At 43.0% G+C, this 26,375-nt stretch overlaps 2 protein-coding genes and 1 long non-coding RNA gene across 11 annotated transcripts in view; 1 reads left to right on the top strand and 2 right to left on the bottom strand.

Moving 5' to 3' along the window:
- The window catches only part of PHKA2 (phosphorylase kinase regulatory subunit alpha 2), a 73,143-nt gene extending 59,301 nt beyond the window's left edge, over window positions 1–13,842 (bottom strand). For 3 of the 6 annotated variants that reach the window (XM_073902018.1, XM_073902017.1, XM_073902020.1), the window contains exons 1-2: window positions 13,381–13,842; window positions 4,116–4,169 (exon numbers count right to left, since the gene is read on the bottom strand). In XM_073902018.1, the coding sequence (XP_073758119.1) occupies window positions 4,116–4,169; window positions 13,381–13,458 (132 nt within the window). In that variant the 5' untranslated portion in view covers window positions 13,459–13,842. The remainder of the gene's footprint in view (window positions 1–4,115; window positions 4,170–13,380) is intronic. The other 3 variants (XM_073902016.1, XM_073902019.1, XM_025857623.2) reach the window with 3 other exon arrangements.
- Window positions 13,843–14,042: 200 nt separating this feature from the next.
- Window positions 14,043–26,375, top strand: part of LOC141374285 (uncharacterized) — a 31,963-nt gene continuing 19,630 nt past the window's right edge. Inside the window, exon 1 of the long non-coding RNA XR_012381053.1 lies at window positions 14,043–14,202. This is a non-coding gene — a long non-coding RNA (uncharacterized lncRNA). The remainder of the gene's footprint in view (window positions 14,203–26,375) is intronic.
- Window positions 20,315–26,375, bottom strand: part of ADGRG2 (adhesion G protein-coupled receptor G2) — a 132,459-nt gene continuing 126,398 nt past the window's right edge. For all 4 annotated transcript variants that reach the window (XM_073902021.1, XM_025857602.2, XM_025857603.2 and 1 more), the window contains one exon: window positions 20,315–20,688. In XM_073902021.1, coding sequence (XP_073758122.1) covers window positions 20,504–20,688 — 185 coding nt within the window. In that variant the 3' untranslated portion in view covers window positions 20,315–20,503. The remainder of the gene's footprint in view (window positions 20,689–26,375) is intronic.

Raw genomic sequence — 26,375 nt, 5'->3', positions numbered from 1 at the left:
TCTATAACCTTAGGCCAGCACCACACTGTCTTCATTACTGTTAGCTTTCTAGTAAGTTTTGAAATCAGGAAGTGTGAGACTTTCAACTTCGTTCTTCTTTTGCAAGATTCTGGATCCCTTGCATTTCCAAATGAATTTTAGGATCAGCTTATCAATTTATGCAAAAAAGCAGCTAAGATTTTGATAGGATTGCATTGAACCTGTAGATTAGTTTGGGAGAGTATGGCCATCTCAATTATATTGTCTTCCAATCCATGAATCTCGGATATCTTCCTGGAACAATTTTAAGAATTGTTTCTATGCTTTAAGCTCCCTAAGGGCAAAGTCTATTTTGTTTGCCACTCTAACTAAAGGTCCTGGTCTACTTAGATAAATAAATGAACAAATGTACAACAAAGATTATATTTTTACTGATTTATAGTCTAAAATACCTTTTTCAAAGATAGTTAAAAGTGTAGATATTATCTATTTATATACATTTGTATTATGCATAGCTAATGCAAGTAATTTTCCTATTAAGAAAGCTTGTTTTATTATTATGCACATCCTTCTGTTCAGTCTTTCTTTAGGAAACTGAAGAAGCAACTCAGGTATGCATAGCAGGAAGCTTGGTAATGATTCAAACAGGAACTAAAGCCTTTTATTTGCTTTAAAAGTAAAAAAGTAGGTAAAATAGAGGAGCTCTTTCAAGCTTAAGAAATAGCTTATTGCTAGACTCAGAGAGGAAATGGGTAAAACCAAGAATAGTAACCTCACAGGATAGAGGTGAAGTTAAGGAGGCAGAAGTCAGGGCAGTAAATTTCAGTGGGGGAAGGGGTACAGTGGTAGAGGGTGACCAGAGAAAACAGTATACATGACTCCCAAGGGTGGTGTGTGTGTAGTTTAAAAAACATATTCAACATTATAATTATCTACCTGAAAAATGAAAAAAAAATAAAAGCTAAAGCCTTCATACGAGCTCAAGAAAGAACACTTACACAATCTTCTTGGCTGGTGACAATACAAAGATGACTCTCAGAGCAAGCAGGAGATGGAGATTTTAACAACAGAAGAAAGCAGAGATACTGAAATGGTGATATTCACTGCTCCTTAGAGGGTGTGTGTGGGGAACAGCAGAGGCAGGTAAGAGCTGCAAAGGAGATGCTGAGCCAATACTGGAACAGCAGAATGCTTACAGACTTGGACAGTAGGTCGAAACAAACTAGACAGAATTAAACAAGAATTTATTTATTGGGCTCATATGTTTAATAAATGTTTGCTGAACTGATTTTATTAGCCAACACTCCCACACATTCGAGTTGACTCAGTTCCCTTCACACATACATTCCCACCCCCAGGGCCCCAACACATCTTTAAAACAGAACTTTTCTCTCTTTTCCAAATCACCCCCTCCTCCCCAACCCCAGCAGCTACCCCGTGGCCCTGCCATATGTGGTCCCAACACTTAGGTACAAGAAATCTCAACTGTACAACACTGATTGCATGGGTTTTTTTTAAGATTTATTTATTTGCGGGGAGAGGAGGAGGAGGGCAGAGAGCCAGCAAGCGCACAAGCAAGGTGGGGAGAAGCAGAAGGAGAGGGAGAGGGAGAGGCAGACTCCCCGCTGAGCAGGGGGCCTGATGCAAGACTCGATCCTAGGGCCCCGGATCATGACCTGAGCCAAAGGCAGATGCTTAACCGACTGAGCCACCCAAGTGCCCCACATGGGGCTTTCTGCTCAGTGGGGAGTCTGCTTCTCCCTCTCCTCCTGCCTCCTCCCCCCTGTTCACGATCTCTCTCTCTGTGAAATAAATAAAATCTTTAAAAAAAAAAATACTGGTTCCTTTCAATCCACCCTCCACAAAGGAAGGTTGCAGAAAGAACTAGAATCTCAAGACTTCACTGTTTTAGAATTCTCCAATCCTATAAAACAGAATCTGAGTCTCTTAGATTGCCATACAAGGCTCTTCCTCTCACATCCAGCCTCATCACCTGACACACACGCCCTCCTTAACCCCTGCCCCAAAACCTGAATTCAAGTTTCATGCACAGGCTCTGCTCTCGCACTTCGGAGCCTGGGCGCCCGCAGTGCCCTTGTGGCAAATGCCTCTCCACACACTTGCTCCTCTGTGAGGCTTCCCCCAGCTTCCTTGATCCTACAGTCCAGGAGACAGAGGTCAGAGGCCTCCAGCTGACCCTTACTCTCAGTCCTTTTTCCTTTAGATTAAGAATGGCTAAGTACACATCACTGCCTTGCTCAGCTCCAAGGGAGGAAAGTACAAGTAAATCATTCAAATGAAATACCTAGAAGAGACTAGGACAAATGTTGAAAATAGAGGATTATTCACCATCAACCCCCTCTACCCCCGTGTTGGTAAAACAAAAAACAAAGTGGAAAATTCTATTATAAAAACTCCAAAAACTGGTTAAATTCATTTGTTGTGCTGAAATTTTATTCTAGCAGCTACCACTTAAAATATTAAAGGGGATAGGGAAGGGCAATGCCTTGGACTTGAGATTTTTTTAAGATTTTATTTATTTGAGAGAGCGAGAGAGCACAGAGGGAGTGTGAGAGGGAGAAGCAGACTCCCCGCTGAGCAGGAGCCCAACACAGGACTCAAACCCAGGACGCTGGGATCAGGACCTGAGCCAAAGGCAGACCCTTATGTGACTGAGCCACCCAGGCGCCCTTGAGATGTTTTTTTACAGTGGGAATTCCAATAGCCTGTGTTTTAAAATGATGACACCTGGGGTGCCTGGCTGGCTCAGTCAGTAGAGCAGGCTACTCCTAATCTCACGGTCTTGAGTTCAAGCTCCACAACAGGCGTGGAACCTACTTAAAACAAAAAAATTTTTTTTAATGTTAAAAAAAATAAAATGATTATATCTGTAATTGAGACTAGGGGCTGTGTGAGTAACACTTTCTTTCTCCATTAGTTTAAAAGATAGGTTTTGTATAATTTGATATGTAAACCTTGGGCATTCAGAGAATAATGTTTAAGACTTAAGCTCCAACATGCAGCGGCCTTACACTTTTCACCTGAGATCACAGGTGTGCAACTTTCACTTTCGAATGATGTCTTTTGCTAAACTCCTGCTTATCTGATTTCCCCCCTCTGGATTTACAAATAACTCACAAATTACAAGGTGCCCTGGGCCTAGGCATTTGCACCATCCCATATGACTGAAGGATGGCTTCCAGGCAAATAAAGTGGGTCAGGAGCCACGTACTGCAGGCATTCACTTCGATCAAGCTGTGTTCCAGCTTTATCCCAGATCCCAGTGCTCACCTTAAAACTTTCGAGACTTCCAGAAACTATGTGGGCCCCTTAGCTACCATCAAACGCACAAATGACTTCACCACTGTCTTAAAACATTTTATTTCTTTGCCTCTCTCACCAATCCCTGTTGCGAGGTGGGGGATTACTGAAACGTTAGTCCTTAGCCTGGTGCTGTGAAAACCGACAGAACACAAACTCAGTGGGGTTGCTAGGATCCTCCTGGCCAACACCTCAAGTCAGGGGTGTCAAGGGATTACTGGCTGCTGTGCAGTAACACCTCCCCCAAACGGGAGAGCTGTGGGCCTCACTATTTATTTTCAACTCTAAGACTGACGGTTACTTCATTAGGTTCAGGGTTCAGGGTCAGAGCACCGAAGGACCACACGTCACTCCGAATCTGGACTCTTGCTAGAGGATCTACTAGGAATCCACTGAAGGGCTTTGGGGAGTGGGGCTAGGGAGGTGGAGACCCATGAGACTCCTGGAATGTCTGTGAGCATCTTTCTCAGTAGACAATAAAACACTCAGCTTTCATCAAATTCTCAAATGGGTCTGTAACTCATTTGATTAAGAACCACTACTCTATGTGTCTGTTATGAACATAAATTATGTTCTCCCTACCCACCGTGAGGAAGATGTGATATTTATTTTACTCTGTGACTTTTACTAATAGAGTGAAATAAATATCACAACTGCCTCACAGTATTTAAAGAAAGGGCCTATTAAAGTTTCACTATTTTAACAGGCAAAAATACAAATTTATTTGGTGTTCACAGCAATCTAAAGTATTTCTCTCCATTCCTCTGGCCTGTTTCCAACAATACACAGTGTTTATCACAGGGCTGTCAGCTCACCAGAAGGATGACCTTGAAAAAGATCCCCTCAACTCTCTTGGCTGAATTCTTTAGCTGTAAAAGGAAACAAGGTGATATAATTAGATGATCTCTTGGATCCCTGCAAAACTTGAAACAATTCTAAATTTCTCCCTTGTATGCGTTATTACAGTCCTATTTGTAAGGAGAAGATTCAAGGACTTTTTCATTCAATTACTCAAATGTTTCTATCTGGCACTAAAATATTTAAAAGTGGTCCTGAAAAGGGCACAGCAAAAACCCTCCTCCTGGCACCTGAAAGAGTTGAAGGAGGAGGTGGCAAAAGGCAGGGCACTGAATTGTTATCAGGAAGGAAAAAATGCCATCCATTCAGTGCTTGCTTTCTCCAATCAACACACAGAGCAGACAACCATCTCTCAGCCCTTTTAAAAGGGCTCAGGAATCCTGAGGGATCTGGGGACCACACTCCTGAGAACTGCTACACTACTTCAAAGCTGGAGTGTATTTTTCCTGTCCACGTGTTAGAAATTCTTACAAGTATGTGTCCCTAAGCAAGGAAAAATATTATTTGGGGTGTTTTTAAAGTTCTACACACTTAATAGCATACTGTACTTATTCTTCTATAACTTGTTTGCACTCAACTTTAAATTTCTGAGTGCTATCCAATTTGATACATGTAAGTCTAGGTCACTCATTTTAACTGCTATCTAGTATTCTATCGTGTGGCTAGATCTCTATTTGTCCATTCCCAAAATGATGAACATTTAGATTGTTTCTAATTTTTCTCTTTTACAAACAATGCTTCAACAAATGTCCTCGTACATGTCTCCTTGGGTAATGGGTAAGAGCACATTAGTATATGTAACTACATAGGGACCTCCTGCGTCATACAGTGCGCGTAGCTTCAATTTCACCAGTAACTCCCAACTGTTTTCCAAGGTGACTGTACCAGTTAACAGTCTGTAACTTACATTCTATGGCACAGACTACTAATCACTAACTGAATTTCCTTTTCTTCTCAGGCCTTCAGCTATCCTACATTTCCCATCCTCCCTTGCAGTTAGATGTGACCATGTGTTTGAGTTCTAGCCAAAGGAATGTGAATGAAAGTGAAGTACCCATCACATCCCGGGTGACCTTTGGAGCTGCACTGGTAGCCCAGATCTCTAAATGACACCCTTATTGACCTGGACCCACACCCGGCTGTTGTCGGAGTGAGAAATAAACTTCTGTGTTTATTCAACGAGATTTTGGACTTTGTTACAGCAGTTAGCCTATCTTAACTAATACCTCTTCCCATGAATTTATGAGATTTGCCCCTTTTCTACAACCTTGTCAACACTTAGAATTATGCTTTGAAACTGTTCCCCGTCAGTCTGAATTTATTGTTTTGATCTACTTTACTTTCTCGGGTTACTAGTGAGGTTAAGCCATCATTTCACATGTTTATTAATTTCCTCTTCTGTGAACTGCTTGTTTATATTGTAGAACACAATCATAGGAATATATAAAATTAATATAAATGAGAAAGGGAGTATTAATTAAAGGGCAACAATGAAGTAGGACACTTGGACTGAAAATATTTTTTGGTTATCCTGGCACTTCTCTTTGCTATTAAGATAAGTAATGAAGAGAGAATATTTATAAACCCAGAAGCTAAACAATGATGTCACCTGCTATCTAATCAAATAGAAACAAGCTCAACTAAAACTGAAACTTAAATCCAATCAACTATAAGTGGCCAGTTCTCCAAAGACTCTCAGGGTTAAGCTTCTGTATTTGTTATTTATTAATCACCCCAAAACTTACTCTAAACACTGAGAACCTAGTTCCAGTAGTTCTGGGTTTTCTGTGGTATTTATATCTGCAAATACCATCTCCATCCGGCTCATTTTTTTTTTTCAGGTCTTTTATGTGGGTCACAGTTACAATGCAGCATAGGAGTGATAGTGGTGACCCTTGAGGTCCCTGACTTTAAAGATATTGTTTCTGATATTTTGCCAATACATTAGTTAGGTTTGTAAATTTTTTTTAAAAGATTTATTGATTTATTTGAGGGAGAGAGAGAGGCAGAGAGGGACTGAGGGAGGGAGAGTGAGTCCTAAGCAGACCCCAGGCTGAGCGTAGAACCTGACAAGGGGCTCCATCTCACAACTCTGAGATCGTGACCTGAGCCGAAACCAAGAGTTGAATGCTAAACCAACTGCACCACCCAGGCACCCACATCTGTAGATTTTTTAAAACATTATCTTTTATCGGGATAATACAACTCCCTAGAATACCCTAAGAGGTGTATTTAAAAAATCATTCTAGATGCTGAATTTTATCAAATGCTTTTCTACACCTATTGAGATGACCACACTATTTTCTCCTTTAATTTATTAATGTGGTAAATTGCATTAGATTTTCTTATAGTAAATTTCCTTGTATTCTTGGGTAAACTCCACTTGAGTAGAGCATCAACTATGATGCATTTTTAATACATTGCTGGATTCTTTTTATTAACATTTGACTTTGTATTTCACATCAATATTCATAAGTGAATTTCCTCCACAAGTATTGTTTCTCATTATATCTTGTTTGCCTATGGTATCTTAGCAATATAAAAGGAGTTAAGAGTTATCCCTCTTTATCTTTTATCTGAAACAGTTTAAGATAGGGGTTATGTTAATCCTTTGCCTCCCTCTCACTCCACTGTATGCACTGGACAAAGCCCCAGCTCCGGTTAAATCTGACTCTTTGCCTACTCTGGGGATGCACCTGTGCAGCTAACAGGGGCTGGAGAAAAACACAGCCATGCTGATGGAACTCACCGGAAATTAATGGCCCCAAAGCTATCCAACAATCATAATAGAAATCTTTGGTTTCCTCTAGAAAGGACTGTTTTATACCTGCTCCTCTCTCTTCAAACCTCCAATAACTCCTCCCTGTCTGTACTCTCAGCTGACGACTGTGCCTTATGTTTCACTGAAAAAGTAGAAACAATCAAAAGAGAACATGGTACCCATGTACCCCGCCTTCCTTCTTGTTTTGATGGATAAACTATCTGTGCTCCTTTTTAAGGTCACCCATCACATGCGTGCATGCTACATTCCATCCCTCTCACTCACTCAAGGACTTTGCTCCAATGATTCTCATTCTGCCTCTCCTCAGTCTTCCTTGGCAGCTGCTCCTGATCTTCTGGATCTCTCCATTTTTGTAAAGCTCCTCTTTAAACATCTTTTCTCTGTCTACGCTCACTCCTGTGATCTCATCCAGCCTCATGACCTTTTAAACACCACATATATACCAATATAACTCCCAGATTTTTCTCTCCAGCTCAGACCCCTCCCTTTCCTCAAGACTCATATATTCAATTGCCTACTTGCCATTTCTACTTGGATGCCTCATGGGCACCTCAAACTTAATAAAAACTCCTTCTCTTTCTCCCCAAATTTGCTCCTCCACAATTTTCCCCATCTCAGCAAATGGCAATTCCGTCGTGCCGGTTGCTCAAGCCAAAACCCTAGAGTCATTCTTGACTTCTCTTTTTTCCACATCCCTTATGCCCAATCCACCAGTAAATCCTGTTGTCTCTACAAAATTTCCCCTGAATTCCACCACTTGCAGCAGTTTCCATTGCCACCACCCTTGTCTGAGCCATCATGCTCCAGCTGCTGAGGCTTCCTAATCAGTCACCCTGCTTTGCTTCGTGTCTGCTTTACAGACAATATTCTATGCAGCTGATGGAGTGATTCTTTTCCAACATTATTCGGATGTCACTCACTTGCTCAAAACCCTCTCATGGCTTCCCTTCCCACTCAAAAGCCAAATTCCTTCACCTTCGAAGATGAATGAATAAATAAGCCTCTGAATGTCCTCGGTCCTTGTCTGTAAACCCACCCTGGACTAGGATTTTTTGTGACTCAATCCATTTCTTTAACAGTTACAGGTCGAATTAGGATTTAATTTTTTCTTAACATGGCTAACATTAATCTTAGAAAACTGTCCATTTAACATTTCCAAATGTACTGCCAAAAAGTATTGATACGATTTTTCCATTTTCTCCTAATATTGTTTATTTGTCCCTCTTCCCCGGCTCCCAACAACCCTGCCAGAAGTTTGCCTATTTGTTAGTCTTTTCTAAAAACAGCTTTTGGGGCACCTGGGTGGCTCAGTCAGTTGGTCAACTGCCTTTGGCTTGGGTCATGATCCCGGAGTCCTGGGATGGAGCCCCACATCGGGCTCCCTGCTCAGCGGGGAGTCTGCTTCTCTCTCTGCCCCTCCCCCTGCTCGTGCTCACGTTCTCTCAAATACATAAATAAAATCTTTAAAAAAATAAACAGCTTTTGGTTTTGTCAATCCTTATTGTGTTATCTTACACCAGTTTTTGCTCCTGTATGATTTCCTTTCTTCTGTTTTCTTGGCTGCACTGTTATCCTTTTCTCAATGAGTTCAGTAATCTTCAAATCTTTCTTCCTTTCTAATATTTCAGAATATAAATTTCAAATCCCACTTTAGCTGTATCTCCTTTGTATTTGGAATGCTTCTGTTGTCATTCAGTTCTAGATATTTCATAATTTCCATTATAATTTCTTCTTAGAGATACATACACACCCATGACACATATATCCACGATCTATTTAGATAAATTTAGAAGTGGGCTTAGTAAGATTCCAAACGTACTTGGAGATTTAGCAGCTGTTTGTTATTGCTAACTTTCTTGCATTTTGGCAAAAACTCCGGTGTTCATAAAGTTGATTTTTCAGTATTTTTGAGACTTTCTTTATACCCTAATTTGTCATCAATTTTTGAAAAACTTCACAAGGTTGAAACAAATATGTATTTTCTATTGGTGGGGTGCAATTCTACGTATGTACACTTGATTTTGTTTCTTATGGTGCTCAAATTTTCTGTGTCCTAATTATTTCTCTGCTTGACCTATTAGTATCTTAGGGGAGTATAAAAGTTCTTAGTATGATTATGGATTTCTTAACTTCTACAGTTAGGTCAAGTTTTGCTTCATATCAGTCAGAGTTGTATTCTGATTTAAAATTGCTTTATTTCCTTGAATTATCCTTTTATCATTTAGTAGTAACTTTTATCCCTAATGAAATTTTTTAAAATTTCAAGATCTACTGTTTGACATTAGTATGCACACCAATTTCTTGTTTAGCATCTGCCTATATATCTTTTCTAAACTACTTTCAACCTTTGGGGGCAACTGGGTGGCTCAGTCAGTTAAGCATCAGACTCTTGATTTCAGCTCAGGTCATGATCTCAGGGTGATGAGATCGAGCCCCACCACAAACTCCATGCTCAGTGGGGAGTCTGCCTGGGATTCTCTCCCTCTCCCTCTGCCCCTACCCCTGCTTGCTCACTCTCTCTCTTTCTTGCTCTCTAAATAAATAATTTAAAAAAAAAAAAACTACTTTCAACTTTTGAATATCTTAAGGTTGTATCTCTCGCTTAAAAAAAAAAAAAAAAAGATTGAGCCCTGCGTCAGGCTCAATTTCATGACCCAGAGATCATGACCTGAGCTGAAACCAAGAGTCAACCACTTAACCGACTGAGCCACTCCAGTGGCCCAGGTTGTGTTTTTTATAAACCACATATATCTTGGGGCACCTGGGTGGCTCAGTTGGTTAAGCATCTGCCTTCGGCTCAGATCATGATCTCAGGGTCCTGGGATGGAGCCCCATGTCTGGCTCCCTGCTTAGTGGTGAGTCAGTTTCTCTCCCTCCCTGTGCCCCTCACCCCCACTCATGCACAAGCTCTCGCTCTCAAATAAATTTTTTAAAAAAAAAAAAAAAAGCTATGCTTATGAGAAATTTTTTTTAAAAAGTTATATATTCCCTTCATGTTCAAGCATTACATACAAATTCTTGATTTAAATATATAATCTCTCTCCCCTTCTTAACGTGATAAAGGCCTAAGAATGCTTTAATCCACCTCCCATTCTTCTGCCATATTATTTCACAGTATTTAATTATATCTTTTTTAAACTTGCCCCAAATTAGTCTTTATTATTATTACTATTTGTTCCCTACTCCATGTTTTAGTTATCCCATTCTTTTCATTTTAAATTCCATTGCCACTAAATAAGCAATACTTACTGTTCTGGTCTCTTATCTCTTTTTTATACCAAATAATCTGCAGTTAAAATTACTGCCTTGATCACCGTTTCTGATCCATATTCTTTTATCACTACTTTGTAACTTAACACTTTCGTTTATGAGCTTTCAAACAGAACTGATATTCAAAAAATGTACAAAGTTAGTATTATCTGGACCAAAGTAAATCTAGGAATTTTTTTTCAGTCAATTATTTGAAGATAATCCCTAGAGTATATAATTATACTCTCTGTATACACAAAATCATATCTGCAAAAGGACCCTTTTATAAACATAGCTCTTTTCGTCTTTGCCTTAAAGATTTAAATAGTAATTAGTAGCAAATATATTTGGCAAATGACTAATGGAAAAAGTTGTTCTCTTTCACAGATACAGGAAAAGGAATTAGTTGACACGCTATTGCCTCTAACTGAAGAATTATGTTCGACATATTTAACACTAAATGATTTCTAACAAGTGAAATCAATTTAAAAAGCACATCAGGGGCACCTGGGTGGCTCAGTTAAGCATCTGACGCGGCCCAGCTCAAGATCTCAGGGTCCTGGGATGGAGTGCCTCCCGCTCTGCTGGCTCGGTGCTCGGCAGGGAGTCTCTTTCTCCCTCTCCCTCTGCCCCTCTCCCCGCTCAGCTCATGCTCATGCTCATGCTCCCTCTCCCTCCCTCCCGCTCTCAAATAAATAAATACTCTTTTAAAAAATAAAAAAATAAAAAGCAAATCAAACAGTTCAGAGCTTGTATCAGCTGACACTGAAAAATACCTCATAAACATCTGCATGTATCTACAGGAGATGGGGAGATATAGCATAAATTTTAGAAACCACCAGTCCAGCTCGTTCATTTTTTTATGGTCGAATATGCATAAAATTGCCCATTCATTTTTAGAGTGGTTAGGTGACCTAAGATCACTCATAAAGATGATGGGACCTTAAATGGATTAAGGATCTGCAACTGTGAAGACTAGCTGTTGGGGCAGGATGGGGGGGAGGGGGATAGGAGTGCGAGTCTGCATGGGATTTCCCAGCAGCCTTGTGCTTGGAGGATTCCGGTTTGCCACAAGAGTAAAGACGGTAAATGAGAGCTTCTCACCAACTACCCCCCAAATAAATACAACTAAAAGCTGAGACACCTTTTTTTTTAATCATTAAAATGTTGGAGAGGAAAGTCCAACACTGCAAATTTGCTTTAATAAGACAGTTCTTTTGCTCCTGAGAGAAGGCAAGCCTGGATCAATGGCTGGACAGTAGGATGGCTCAGAGCCTGTTGGAAGTATTTTATCAACAAGGACTTAATGGTGCCTTTCATGTGCCAGGAACACTGCTTAAGACAAAAGGAACAAAACTGATGAGGCCTCTGTGCTTAAGGACCTCACTGCATCAATGGGGAGACATAATTATGTTTATAGACTAGAAAGCAATTAGTAGTTGTACCAAGGCCTTCAGGAAAGGGAGTAACATGGCCCACGCTGGTGAGGTGAGGACATGTGGCCTATGTCAAAGTCATAACACCACCAACAGCACTATTTACTGATTGCCTCCTGGGTGCCAGGCAACGTGCTAGGCACTAACTTTTTCTTCACAATACCTCAGTGGAGATAGGTGTTACTGTCCCCATTTTACAGATGAGGTCATGGACTTGAGAGGTTAAGGCTAACATGTCATTCAAGGCAGAGCTGGGCACGCAAACACAGGTGTGACACAAGAACCAAGCTTCATCAGTTCTCCTTACAGCCCCTTCCCTCACAGTAAGGAAGGGGAAAACCTTTGAACTTGAATTTTAAAACAATTTATAGATGTAATTATAATATACTACAAAGAGGACGGCAAAAAGTAACCACAATTTGCCTGCCTACTCCTTTTTTAACTCTCAACGTCATCTCTTCTAGGACTCCATCCTGGCTCCCCAAACTGGGTTTAGCTCCCCAAATAAGGATCACGGTCCTTCATGTGCAATCTTAAAAGCCAATAAGTTCTGGAAATCTAAAGGGTTTTCATAAGTTTGCAGCAAGCTTGGTGACAAAAGGTGACCTGAACAGACGTGAAACTATTTTAAGTCTTTACTTTTTCTACTCAGTGTGAATATTCACAATAGGATGTGAGAAAAATGTGTTTAAGGGATGCTGCCCACTGCAGTTATTATAGAATACATATGTGTATTACACCTTTCTAAAATCCAAACATTTCTGACTTGCAAACCACATCTGGCCCCAAGGATCTCAAGGGACTCTGGAACTATACCCTATGCATAAATCTCATTGCACTACACGCATTTATTCTTCTTTGTAAGCCAAGCACCTAACAGAGTGTCTTGCATATAATAGGTACACAATAAATATTTCACGAATGAAGAAATAAGACTGAGAAATTGGCTAAGAAGGGAAAATGGTCAGTGGCTTGGGAATGACTATGGTTCCCGACTTGTAGGCTGAGCCTCTAACCATGGAATGCTACTTCCTTCTCCAACATGGAGGTCCTATTAATAGTTGCTGCTGAGGGAAAGGGACAGAGCTGCTGTCTTCACTAGGAATAAAAATAGTCCAGGGGTCTTACATGATGGGCCCACATATAACTTTAGGCCAGTAATATAGAACAGCAAGCATATTCATACCTCAGACCACATGGGCAGCCTCATAGGTCCCCCTTGAACTTGGGAGCAGAAGACCTGCGTTTGGCCCTGACCCTACTACATGCGGTAAGCCTTTTGGCCTGTAGTTTTCTCATCTGTAAAATATCAACCAGAGTAACCCCTAAGGCCTTCACACGTGGGTCTCTAACAAGGTAACTCATGAGAGGGGCAGCAGCAGTTGCCCTACACTCTGGAGGAGCAGGATACAAACCTCCGGAGGTTCTTCACTCCTGTCTACTGCCCCGGCAGTCCCGAGTTCACTGTCCCCGTTCAGTGAGCTCTGTCCAACCTATACACACCTCCTCTCTCACCCCAAAACAGAACGGTCGAAGCAAAAAGACGCATTTTTGTACCCAGGGCACCAGGGGGGGCTCTGTCTTCGATCCCAAACAGAGGTGGTCCCCTGAAAGAGGATGGGGTGGAATGGGGGTGCGGCCAGCAAGCACTGAATTTAAGGAGCAAACCTCCTAAATGCAAAGTCTCAGGACCGGGAGGAGATTGGGTAGGAGAATAAGTGCCGCGAGAGGGCAGCTCGGGTGGTCCTTCCTTACCTGGTAGCACAGGATGGTTTGTTGGACCAGCCGCGCGTAGCCATCTAGGCGGACCCCGGAATTGCTCCTGCTCCTCATCTCCGCGTGCTGCCGGGGCCTCAGCGCCCGACGGGCTGTGCAGAGCTGGGACGCCCGAACTGCGGCCGCCGAGCGGGCCTGGTTCCCAAACACGCACAACCTCGGTTAGTTCTTGGGACAGTGCCCGGCGGTGGGAGGTCAAGACTTTTTTAAATGAAAGAACCAAAGTATGATTGGAAAACAAGCCAACCAGAGTTTCGCTCCTCCGCAAGGCGCGGGGGCGGTGATGGGGGCAGGCGGTAAGGCGGCCCCTCCCTGACCAGGCCCGCCGCACTCTCGACACCCGCTCGTCCCGGACAGCCCCGCGGAAGACGCGAGGAACGGAGTTCAAGGACGGGAGACAACGACGACCCCGTCGGGCCTTTTTCACCTTAAAGCCGTCTGGAGGAGGCCCCGGGGCGGGCCGTCAACCGAGCCTACAGGCCTGCAGCAACCCACTTGCCGCCCCGCCCCCCGGCCCCGCCCCCGCCGCGGAACGCAGCCCTCGGAGTCGCGGCTCGAGGGGGAAAGAAAAGGGGGTGGCCCACAGGAGGAGCGGACCACTTGGCTCCGGGCGGGAACCAAATTGCCTCCCTGAGCCCCTTATCTCCCCGCCGGCTGCCGACCCCAGGGGAAGCTAGAGAAACAGGCCCTTCCGCAGTGACCACCTGGACGCCCTTGAGCCCGCCCCAGGCCCCACCTCTGGATCCGCCTCCGGCTCCGCCCCGTCGCTGAGCGGAACCGGAGCGGGGCCTGGGTTACAAGGTAAGGGGACCGCTTCGCCAGAGGCCCAGAACGCCCCTAATAAGGTCCGCTTGTGGCCCCGCCCCGTCCTGAGATGAGCTCGCAACCGCGTCCGTGACCCCGCCCCCCGCAGCGGAGCGGAACTCGCGGAGTCAGGGAGATAAAGGACGGGTTCCAGGGCTCCTCCGGGAATTGCGTGAGGCCCCGGGGATGGTCAGCCAACCTCACCGGCGGCGGGAGAAGTAGGCCCGCCCACCGCGGCGGCTGGGTTGGCCGCCGGCCAGGATCATAATTCTGTACCCGGCCGCTTCTCCACCGCCGAGCGGAAGCCAAGTAGTGGGGCCCCTCAGGGAAGGAAAGGGGGCGGTCGGGGCAGGGTCCCCTAGCCGCACCCTTCTTCCCCCCTTCGGCTCCTGTAGCCCCTGCCCCTGATGACCTCTCTCGAAGTCAGGCCTGCAGTCCACCTCCTACAGGCCTACTACTTGAAACTGGCATTTTTGCAGCGGCTAATTACCTACAGTTCACAGTCTTTGACCCAGTGTTCATTTTCCAACTAAATCTGTTCCACTGGACAGCTCGGCTAATGTAATTTTCAGAAGCCCTCTGCTAGTCTCCATGCATTTACTGTGTGCTTGACCTAGTAGGCCGCTCCTCCTCCTCGCCTATCTGAAGCCTTTTTTTTTTTTTAAGATTGTATTTATTGATTTGAAAGAGAGAATGAGCCAGGGAGAAAGGCAGAGGGAGAGGGGTGAGCAGACTCCTCCCTAAGCAGGGAGCCCGACGAGGGGCTCGATCCAGTAACACTGTGATCACGACCTGAGTTGAAGGCAGCCGCTTAACCTTAACCGACTGAGCCACCCAGGCGCCCCTGAAGCCTATCCTTTAAGAGCCAACTCAGGGGACGCCTGGCTGGCTCAGCTGGTTAAGCAGCTGCCTTCAGCTCAGGTCATGATCCCAGTGTTCCGGGATCAAGTCCTGCATCGGGCTCCCCGGAGCCTGCTTCTCCCTCTCCCTCTGCCTGCCACTCCTCCTGCTTGTGCGCGCTCTCTCTGACAAATAAAATAAATAAAAATAAATAAATAAAATCTTAAAAAAAAAAAGCCAACTCAGTTCTACCCTCCTAGAAGCCCTCCCCGTTCTCTGAATTGCCAGATAATTTCTTCATAAGAACCTAAGTTTTGGAGTCAGTGCAAATTAAATTCAAATTCCGGTTCTGCCATTGACAAGTGTTACGAGCTTTAGCATGCCATTGCAGCAGTTTGAAATTCAACGTTCTCATCTGTAAAATGGGGATAATAGCACCTACGTCATAGGGTGGCTAACATCAAGGGATGAATGTAAACCACTTAGCAGCATACCTAGCTCATAGAAAAGTACTTCATAAATCACAGCTGTTTTCATCTATCATTTGGCAATGTATTGCCTGTTATTTTCGTTTTCAGATGAGGCATGCTTTTCTAACTGGATTGTAAGATACTCATTCAAACAGCCTTTGAGGGGCGCCTGGGTAGCTCAGTTGGTTAAGGGCCAGCTCTTGGTTTTTGATCCAGCTGTGATCTCAGGGTGTTGAGATCCGGCCCCCCTCCCCCACCCCAGGGCTCCAAGCTCCGTGTGGGAAGTCTGCTTAGGACAGTCTCTCCCTCTCCCCCCTCCCCTGCGTTCTCTCGTTCATAAATAAAAATCTTTTTTTAAAAAAAGTTTTGGGGCGCCTGGGTGGCTCAGTGGGTTAAGTGTCTGCCTTCGGCTCAGGTCATGATCCCGGGGTCCTGGATTGAGCCCTGTGTCGGGCTCTCTGCTCAGCGGAGAGCCTGCTTCTCCCTCTCCCTGCCGCTCCGCCTCCCTGTGCGCTCTCCCTCAAATAAATTAAGAAAAAAAAAAAAAAAAAGTCTTTGAAATCTCCTGCCACGTCTGCAACAGTGTTGAGCTCAGTGTTGAATGAATGAAAGAAAATCAGTCCTGCGAACTGGGACCTTAATTAAATTCACTTTAGAAATTCCATACCATAAATCTATGTCACTCAACTAAAGCACCAAGCCCCACATAATGTCACATACTTTTTTTCTTACTATTGGCTCTTAAATTATGCAGCATTCCATGTGATGTGCCTCCATGCAGAATTTGCAATGATCTAAGGGTAAATAAAATTAGACATTAAGTTATCACCATTAACTCTCTTTTGGAATGGGAATATGTACTCTTAACAGAACTCATATATTCTGCATCAAAGAGCTGGGATGGGATCATTGCTTCATTACCATTACTGTTCACACTGAATGCTTCTTCAAGAGTTCATTTTGCTGCCATGGGGGAAATACCTAATAACCTTTGCTCATTACCTGGCATTTCCATCCAGTATAGAAACATTTTCAGTTTATCTCATTCTTGGTGAATTCTCCTATGCACACATACACCCCTTTTGGTGTATAACTAGCCTATAGCGTATAGCTTTGGTCCATGCTTTAATGAATATTATCTTAGCTATATTTTTCCATAAGCTTGAAATTCCAGGATAAAACCAAGAAGCAAAGCTACTACTTTTTAGCTTTTAAATTTCCATGCACATTTTGGACCATAAGCTGTGCTATATGAAAATCAGACTCATATCTTAGTATCCCTATGTCCCTAAGATACAAGACTTCCATATCTTGGTTTCTATATCCACGAAGCCTTTCTCTGGCTGTGATCCAATAGACAGAAACCTGTCTCCAAAGTCATTTCTCAAATATTTGTCAAGAATCAGATATGGAACATGACGGGGTATGTTGTTGTTTTTGAAGTAGATTCATGGTCTTTGTAGACATGAAAGCCCAAAACTGGACTCTGGGGTCCATACAGGACTTCTCTGACCTCATCCAGAGGGTCTGCCTCATTGTCCTGCCATAGGGGCTCGGGTCAACGAAGTTCCCAGGGAGCCCCATGTCATCAACCAAGGTAGAAACCATCCAATGTTTCTTCTGGAAGGCTCAAATTTTTGACCCTAAGGAAAAGCACCCCATCTTTGACACCAAGAAGAGGGTCCATTCTGAATGAATTTTCTGAAAAGAGCTAATGTGCCAAATTCTGTTATTTCTATGACAATCAAATCTTTGTTGACTGGAGATCATTTTCATTGCAATGTTTTAAAGAATGTACAATTTGTCTCTGTTCCAGATTCCTGTCGCTAGTTTGAGACTAAGACGTAAAGAGTAGAAACATCAGAGAGTGTAAGATTTCCTCTCAGGGAAGAATATACAGATATATTTAAAAGAATATATTCTGGAAGAATGTATTCAATTTTTGTTTGCCTCAACATTTTGATGCTGTACCTAGAGAAAAGGAAAAGGAATCTACTGACAAAAATTCTGCCCACTCAAGATTATGTTTTTATGTCCACCCAGTCTTTCCTTTTTCCTGTCCTTCAGACTCCAACTGCATCAATTGGAGCTGAGCAGAGACAAACTGAATAGTCCTTAAAATGCTGTTATGGAGAAAAAAAGGATAACACACTAGTCCATTCAGTAAAATGTTCATTTAGTAAAATAGCCCTTTGTCAAAATGGTCTTCAAACTAACCTGCTTTCTAGGTGACCTCACTAGATATACACCAGTATCCCAAATGAAGCCATTTCACCATTTTTGCTGAGACTAGTCCCGATGCTGCTCCCTGAAGTTAAGAGTTACTCTGTGGGATTAATGATTGCAGTGTGTTTTGGGGAAAAACTTCTCGAATGTTCTGAAGAAATTCTTCAAATACTGGTCACTGCTGTGATGCTCCTTGCCTCCTCATACTAGCACTTCTGTCTCCTTCAGTGGAGTCTCAGATTGTGAGACCAATTTTAAACTCAAAGAAGGATGGTTCTCAGGAACATTCTCTCTGTCCTGCCCCTTATGTGTGTGAAGTAAAGAAAAAAAAAAAAATAGACAAGAGAATTTGGCTTAAGGACCACAACCCAGACACAAAACACAAAAGGGAAAATAAGGGGGCATGGACAGAATCTAAAGAACACTGGACACTGTGCATCCTTTGGTGTACACTTTGATTATATCATCTCCAGGAGATGTTGTCTGTGAGAGCTCAGATTATCTCACCACCTTCCTCATCAATTTAATCCTCAACGTCTTTGAGGCAGCTGAGCATTACAGGAGCGATTGCTCAAAGACTTGTTATAGAATCAAGGCCAGCTTCCCCCGTTTGTGGCTCCCCTACACTAATCAGCTCCCCAGAAATCCCTAACCCTGTCCTCACCTTCTTGAAATCCTACTGTTCAATGCTGTGGATGCAGAGACATGGAGGGGGGGGATCCAAATCTGGGGCTGTGAAGGCCAATGGCAACATGTGTTAAGGAGGGAATCTTGAAAGTGTGAGGGGAAAATGAAGAAGAGACCTCAGAAACTGATCTCGTGGGGAAGAACCTTGCTCTAACCTCACAATCACTGTGTGTCCGCTATTTGCCAGAAGACGTTACCGTCACGTCCCTCGTAGCCCACTCACATGCCTTGTCGCCGGGCTAAGAGATCCCAGGCACCTTCCCTCAGTGAAAGCTTTCAAACTCAAAGGAATAAACTACAAATTTATTTTGGCGATCTTAACATTTTTGTCGATTTTAACATAAATACAAGACAATTAAATAAATCAGAGAAGAAATCTTGCAAAGGCAAATCAGCACTCACAGAAGTGTATTACATTATTATTGTGGTTAGTCGGGGATACAACATTCACTTGAAATATATGCAAGGGAACCATAGTGAAAGATCTAACTACAGGGTTTTGCAAGGTTCCTAATCAGGACACACTTGAGGCTTTGCTCAGGCAGCTTAGCTATAGGCGGGAAGCAAGATAAACCCTCTATAACTAGGAGCAATCAGGGTTTGATACATATGGAAACAATAGCACTGCGGGATTGTTCACGTTCCCAACAGCTGCTCCCCCTTGTCACTATACATTCTTCAAGACTTGACACCTTTTAAAAAATAATTATAGCTCTGGCTGGGCCAGAGGGTACCACTCCTAACAACTAAAGTACTATGCAGTCGCCTTTTAAAGAAGAGCAATATAATTTTTTTTTCCTCATATACATCTCCTTCAAAAAGGAATCCTACTCTACTCCCCTTCTCTGAAAGGCTCTGGGGATTTGAGAAGCGGCAGTGTATGTATCTCCTCCACATTCACAATTTTCCTGATTACAGTTCCATCCTTCTCCATGGCCAAGGTACCAAGCTAAACATCTTGGTGCAGATTCCATTCCCTGGTGATTAGGGATGAGGTCAGGAGATAAGTATTGGGATTGGGTGCCACAGATGGCTGTACTCGTGGTGCCCTGCACAAAAGTGCACCCAAGAGGGTGAGTGGGGCTAAAATATGGCCCCCACTTTGTTTGACAAACCATGAGCCCTTGGAGCTGTGTCTGCCCAGTGGGGGCACCTTTCTCCAACTCGCTCAAAGGCACTATGTGAGCTCATTGTGGCACTGTCTGCGTATACTTTTTCCAGTCTGGCTGGCACCATTATTTCTTGATTTCAGTGAAGCTTCTGTATTTCACATCCCATATAATCTCCAAAAGGAGCTGAACCAGCAAGGATTTTCTGAATTATCACATTAGACACAATAACACAACCACGATTCTACAAAGAAATTAATTTACACATTGTACCTCTGAAACAAATAATACATTACATGTTAAAAAAAAGAAGATAGCAGGAGGGGAAGAATGAAGGGGGGAAATCGGAGGGGGAGACGAACCATGAGAGACGATGGACTCTCAGAAACAAACTGAGGGTTCTAGAGGGGAGGGGGGAGCACTGGGTGTTATACACCAACAATGAATCATGGAACACTACATCAAAAGCTAATGACGTAATGTATGGTGATTAACATAATAAAAAATTTTTTAAAAAAGAAAATAAATACAAAAAAATGTAGAAGATATTTGACATGTGGGGCACTAGAATTTAGCTTATTTATAACAAAGGCATGCACAACTAAACTCACCAACAGGCTGAAGTCAACAGTTGCTTTATAGGACCTTATCATAGATGACTCAGCCTCTTTAAAATGTGGCTAGAAATGAACTACTTTGATTTTAAACAAGTCTTATTCTTACTGTGTTGTTTAAACCCAATCTTCTTTTAAAATGAAGGATAAAAAAAACAAACAGCAAATGTCTAAAAACCTTGTATAACGTCTTGGGTTTCCTCTTCAATAACCATTGCCCTCAATTAGCATATGTTCCTCCAGAGGTTGCTGAGTATAAAATTAGTTGATTTTCATACATCTCACATTGTGTAAAAGGTAAAATTGGACATTTTCACTGTCAAGCATCATGCTTTGATTTTAGAAAAAGGAATCACATTTGCTCAATAAAGTGTAAGCTTCCCCGCTTTGAAGTCCTTCTGGGAGCGATACGGCCTTTACCATTGCACGAATCTTCTTTCTCGGTAAACATGTGCTGCTTCCCAGTGAAATCATGAAGGCACACATCTCCATTCTGAACACTGAAAGAAACACCATTCTTGTCTGTTGAAGCATTCCCTATATAAGGAAAAACAAAATTGGTATCATGAAGTATCCAGAGAAAGCAATTAAAAAATAAACACAGTTAAACATCACTTCATTCTGAAGTAGGCACGTGTAGTATGTGGGTTGGTTTTTTTTTAATATAGTTATGATGTATTGTCATGTTTTAGTTTTCGTTCCTTGAGGCCGCTCAAAGTAAACAACACAAACTGGAGAATGTGTCAGAAACCAGTTCTCTATGGCAATTTTTTTTTTTTACTGAAACGGTCAAAACATGAAGCAAAGCAATATATTTGATATGAGAAGACCCATTCTGTGTAGTATGACCTAATATAATATTCTGGCCTCCCCCAAAAGGTTAAGGTTAACAGAGGTCCCCATATGTCCCCTTACCAGGTTCTTGGTTCCTTAAGATTCCTATAAAATAAAACCTTGTACCAGAGAAACCCAGAGCAACAACAGTCATGGCCAAGAAAAAACCATCTCAGGTAGAGTAAACCGGCTCCTCTGACTAAATCAGGACAGGACTTGGTTCCCACGAGGAAACTACCAATTAATTACAACCTCAGAGTCCAAGCCAGGGTGCAGCTGGACATTCTAGAGCCAATGTAGCTCGGACCTGGGCCTCCCACACCGCAAGCAGGCCCTCAACTGTGTGTGTGCAGGCAGTACGGAGCCACAGCTGCTCAGATCCTCTGGCAACTCGGCACCATCCTCCTGACCATTATACTACTGGAAGACAATGTAGAAAGCCAAATAACAGGGTGCCTGGGTGGCACAGTCGGTTGAGTGAGCGACTCTTGTTTTCGGCTCAGGCCATGATCTCAGGGTCCTGAGATCGAGCCCTGCGTCAGACTCCGCACTCAGTGCAGAGTCTGCTTGAGATTTTCCCTCCCTCTGGCTCTGTCCCTTCCACTTGAGCGCTTTTCCTCTCTCTAAAATAAATAAATAAATCTTTAAAAAAAAGGTGAATAATAAGCCCATTTTTTAGTTCATGCTATAATCCTAATAATGATTAACAGTATTGAGAACTTTGTAAGTATTATCTCATTTACTATACTACACGTTGAGTGCTATTATTATCCCCATCTCACAGACGATGAAACTAAGGTTTCAGAAATCAAGTGCTTTGTACAAGGTTATGCAGCTCAGAATTGATGGAGTCAACATGTGATGTTTCTTTCAAACTGTGAGTTTAGTGGCCCCCCCATGTACCGAGTGAGATGGCTGCTGGTGCCCAAGCTTCTAAAGCATAACCAAATATGTACCATTCACACAAATTACGTGATGGATATGGTCAACACAGCCCAAATAGGGCATGTGACCATCTGAGGCAGCTGTCCTGATTTAGACATTTTGGTGCAGGGACAATTTGACCTGGTATAATAAACCATTGAACTTCCAGCTTCTTTTTTGGAATTGCCCATCCCATATCTCATCCATTCCAGATCCTGGTGTGCGGCCTGAGGAGTCAGGGATGTCTATCTGATGAGCATGTTATGTGGTATTAAAAACTTGGCCGTTCCAGTGGCCTAAAATGGACCGCCCCCACCCTCACTGTTGGCCATCCAAAACAGCTGTGTCAAATCAGCTATGTCAAACAGCTGTGCAAAACGTATTGCTTCAGTCAAATCTGATTGCCCAAAGCATGGCAACACAGGCTAGGCAAGTGAGGCTTCATCTGTGAGTTGTTTCTAGAATATGGAAAAACCTGGCTTTAAGAGCTCCAAACATTTCTGTCCAAGCCAACAGGCTTTTTGATATGTTGTGATTTTGAGGATTCATGATGGCTTACCTCACACCTCTGATTTCTCTGCTTTTTGAACTTGCTTTTTCACGCTAACTTATCAGCCAGTCTTGATCGCTACTGGCCCCACTCTCTTTACTTAACATTGAGTCATTCCCGACAGAGCCATTTGTCCTAGAACCCAGAGCTCTTAGGCTGGCAACTGCGGTAAGGAGCTAAGGCCAGATGGTAGGTGTTTTTCATCTTCTACAGCAATGGTTCTCAGTGAAGGGGAGGTGGGTGATTTACCCTTTAGGGGACATTTCACAATGTCCGAAGACATTTTTGGTTGTCACAACTGGGGGTGAGTGGGTGGGTGCTACTGGTATCTGGTGGGTGGAAACTAGGGATGTTGCTAAACGTCCCCAACTGCACAGGACAGCCCCCCCCCCCAAACAAAGAGTTACCTAGCTCCAAATGTCAATTGTGCCGAAGTTGAGAAACCTCAATTTAGAGGCATTCCATTGTATTTTTAAATTCTATATAAACCAGCAGGACCTCCCATCTTTAGGTTGGAAAACTGACAGGTATATGAACTTTCTCACATATGTATTTGAATTCATCATGAAAACAATATCCTAAAATGATGAATAAAGGCAAATTCTCCAGGGAAGGAGAAAGTATACGAGTAGAAATAGAAGTTTTGATGAAAATGCAAAAGATGTTTTAAGAAGCCAAAGAAGAGGGACGGAGCAAGATGGTGGAGGAATAGGAGACCTGGATTTCGTCTGGTCTCAGGAATTCAGCTGAATAGGGATCAAACCATTCTGAACACCTACAAACCCAACAGGAGATCGAAGATAAGAATAGTAACAATACTCTGAACAGAAAAGCGACCACTTTCTGGAAGGTAGGACGTGCGGAGAAGTGAATCCGAGGCGATATTCGGGAGGATAGACGGCGGGGGAGGGAGCCTCCGTCGGCCGCTTCTGGCAAGTGATAGAGCCGCGAGCACAAAATCGGAACTTTCAGAAGCCGGCTCCGCTGAGGGACGTCGCTCCAGTGGCTAAGCGGGGGGTGGAGCCCTTGCGGGACAGTGTGGTCTCAGGACCCTTGGGGTCACAGAAAGACCGGGGGTGCCTGAGTGCGGCAGAGCTCCCAGGTATCGGAGCGGGGAAGCCGGCTGCAGAGACGGAGGCGAGGCGCGGGCTCTCAGCTCGGGGTGGCCATAAACTGTGATCCGCGGCCCAGTCAGGCCACTGCTCCTCCAGCAGGGACCCAATAAGCGGCAGAGCTGGGGACATTCCCCTTCCTCCCCCGGGAGGAGCGGCGTGAAAGCGCACCGCAGGGATCTGCTGGGTTTGGAGACTCCACACGGGGTCGGGTGCCAGAGATAGAAACGCTCGGTCACAGGCCGGGTGAGCACAGAGTGCGGCCGGAGACCGGGGAGACGGGAGGGACTGCTTTTCTCTGGGGGCGCACTGAGGAGCGGGGCCCCGAGTTCTCAGCTCCTCCAGGCGGAGATTGGGAGGCCACCATTTTCACCCTGGTTCTCCAAAGCTGTACCGAGAGCTTGCAGGGAACAAAAGCTCCTGAGAGCAAACCCGAGCAGCTTGCTTAGCCCGGACGGACAAGGGCGGGGCAATTCCGCCTCCGGCAAAGACATTTGGGAACCACGGCAACAGGCCCCTCCCCCAGAGGATCAGCACGAACAGCCAGCCAAGACCAAGTTTACCGATCAAGGAGAATGGGAGAACTCCAGCGCTAGGGGAATACTGCACATAGAATTTATGGCTTTTTTACCATAATTCATTAGTTTTTCAAAGTTTATTTTTTAACTTTTTTTTTAATTTTTCTTTTTCCCTTTTTCAAACATCTTATCAATCCCTTTTTTAAAAAAATCATTTTTTATTTTTCATTTTTAGAGTCATATTTTTATCCCTTCATAGTAGTTACCCTTATTTTTGGCATATATATATGTAAGTTGTTCTCTCCTTAAAATTTTGAGATACAATTTCTTCTAACAGATCAAAATATACCCTAAATCACTAATGTATGGCTTTGTTCTAGTCTCCTGCCTGATCACATTCTCTCCCTTTTTTCTTTTTTCTTTTTCTTTTTAAATCTTTTTAAAAACAACTTATCAATTCCTTTTATAAAATCTTTTATAATTTTCATCTTTACATTCATCTGCCATCCCTTCAATGTATCAACCCTTATTTTGTACATAAATAACTCTTCCTTTAAAATTGTAGCAGACACTTTCTTCTAACGGACCAAAATATGCCCAAAAGCTAGTGTGTGGCACTGATCTATGCACTAGCCTGATCATATTTGATCATATTGTTTTTTTTTGTTTTGTTTTGTTTTTGTTTGTTTTTATCTTTTTCTTTTCCCTTTTTTTCCTCTTCTTTCTTTCCCTTTCTTGTCCCCTGGTTTCAGGTCTTTTCTGAATTGTATACAGTATCTTTGCTGGGAACGTTGTTAACCTGTTAGCATTCTGCTGTCTCATTCATCTATTCTCTTCTGGACAAAATGACAAGACGAAAAAAATCACCTCAGCAAAAAGAACAAGAGGTAGTACCGTCTGCCAGGGACCTACTCAATACTGACATTAGTAAGATGTCAGACCTAGAGTTCAAAATCATGACTTTAAAGATACTAGCTGGGCTTGAAAAAAGTGTGGAAGTTATTAGAGAAACCCTTTCTGGAGAAATAAAAGAACTAAAATCTAACCAAGTCAAAATCAAAAAGGCTATTAATGAAGTGTAATAAAAAATGGGGGCACTAACTGCTAGGATAAATGAGGTAGAAGAAAGAATCAGTGATATAGAAGACCAAATGATGGAAAATAAAGAGGCTGAGGAAAAGAGCGATAAACAACTACAGGATCACGAGGGCAGAATTCGAGAGATAAGCGATACAATAAGATGAAACAACATTAGGATAATTGGGATCCCAGAAGAAGAAGAGAGAGGGGGGCAGAAGGTATATTGGAGCAAATAATAGCAGAGAACTTCCCTAATGTGGGGAAGGAAACAGGCATAAAAATCCAGGAGGCACAGAGAACCCCTCTCAAAATCAATAAAAATAGGTCAACACCCCGACATCTAATAGTAAAACTTACGAGTCTCAGAGACAAAGAGAAATTCCTGAAAGCAGCTCGGGAGAAGAGATATGTAACCTACAATGGTAGAAACATTAGATTGGCAACAGACCTATGCACAGAGACCTGGCAGGCCAGAAAGGACTGGCATGATATCTTCAGAGCACTAAACGAGAAAAATATGCAGCCAAGAATACTATATCCAGCTAGGCTATCATTGAAAATAGAAGGAGAGAGAAAAAGCTTCCAGGACAAACAAAAACTAAAGGAATTTGTAAACACAAAACCAGCCCTACAAGAAATATTGAAAGAGGTCCTCTAAGCAAAAAGAGAGCCTAAAAGCAGCATAGATCAGAAAGGAACACAGACGATATACAGTAACAGTCACCTTACAGGCAATACAATGGCACTAAATTCATACCTTTCAATAGTTACCCTGAATGTAAATGGGCTCAATGCCCCAATCAAAAGACACAGGCTATCAGATTGGATTAAAAACCAAGACCCATCCATATGCTGTCTGCAAGAGACTCATTTTAGACCCAAAGACACCCCCAGATTGAAAGTGAGGGGGTGGAAAACCATTTACTATGCTAATGGACACCAAAAGAAAGCTGGGGTGGCAATCCTTATATCAGACAAATTAGATTTGAAAACAAAGACTGTAATAAGAGATGAAGAAGGACACTATATCCTACTTAAAGGGTCTATCCAACAAGAAGATCTAACAACTGTAAATATCTATGCCCCTAACGTGGGAGCAGCCAGTTATATAAGGCAATTAATAACAAAAGCAAAGAAACACATTGACAACAATACAATAATAGTGGGGGACTTTAACACCCCCCCTCACTGAAATGGACAGATCAT

This window comes from Callorhinus ursinus, unplaced genomic scaffold, assembly GCF_003265705.2.
Source record: "Callorhinus ursinus isolate GAN/ISIS: 27379988/994484 unplaced genomic scaffold, GSC_fseal_2.0 scaffold16, whole genome shotgun sequence".
NCBI classification, from domain to species: domain Eukaryota; kingdom Metazoa; phylum Chordata; class Mammalia; order Carnivora; family Otariidae; genus Callorhinus; species Callorhinus ursinus.
The sequence above is the reverse complement of the archived record's forward strand: the minus strand, read 5'-3'. Positions and strand labels throughout refer to the sequence as shown.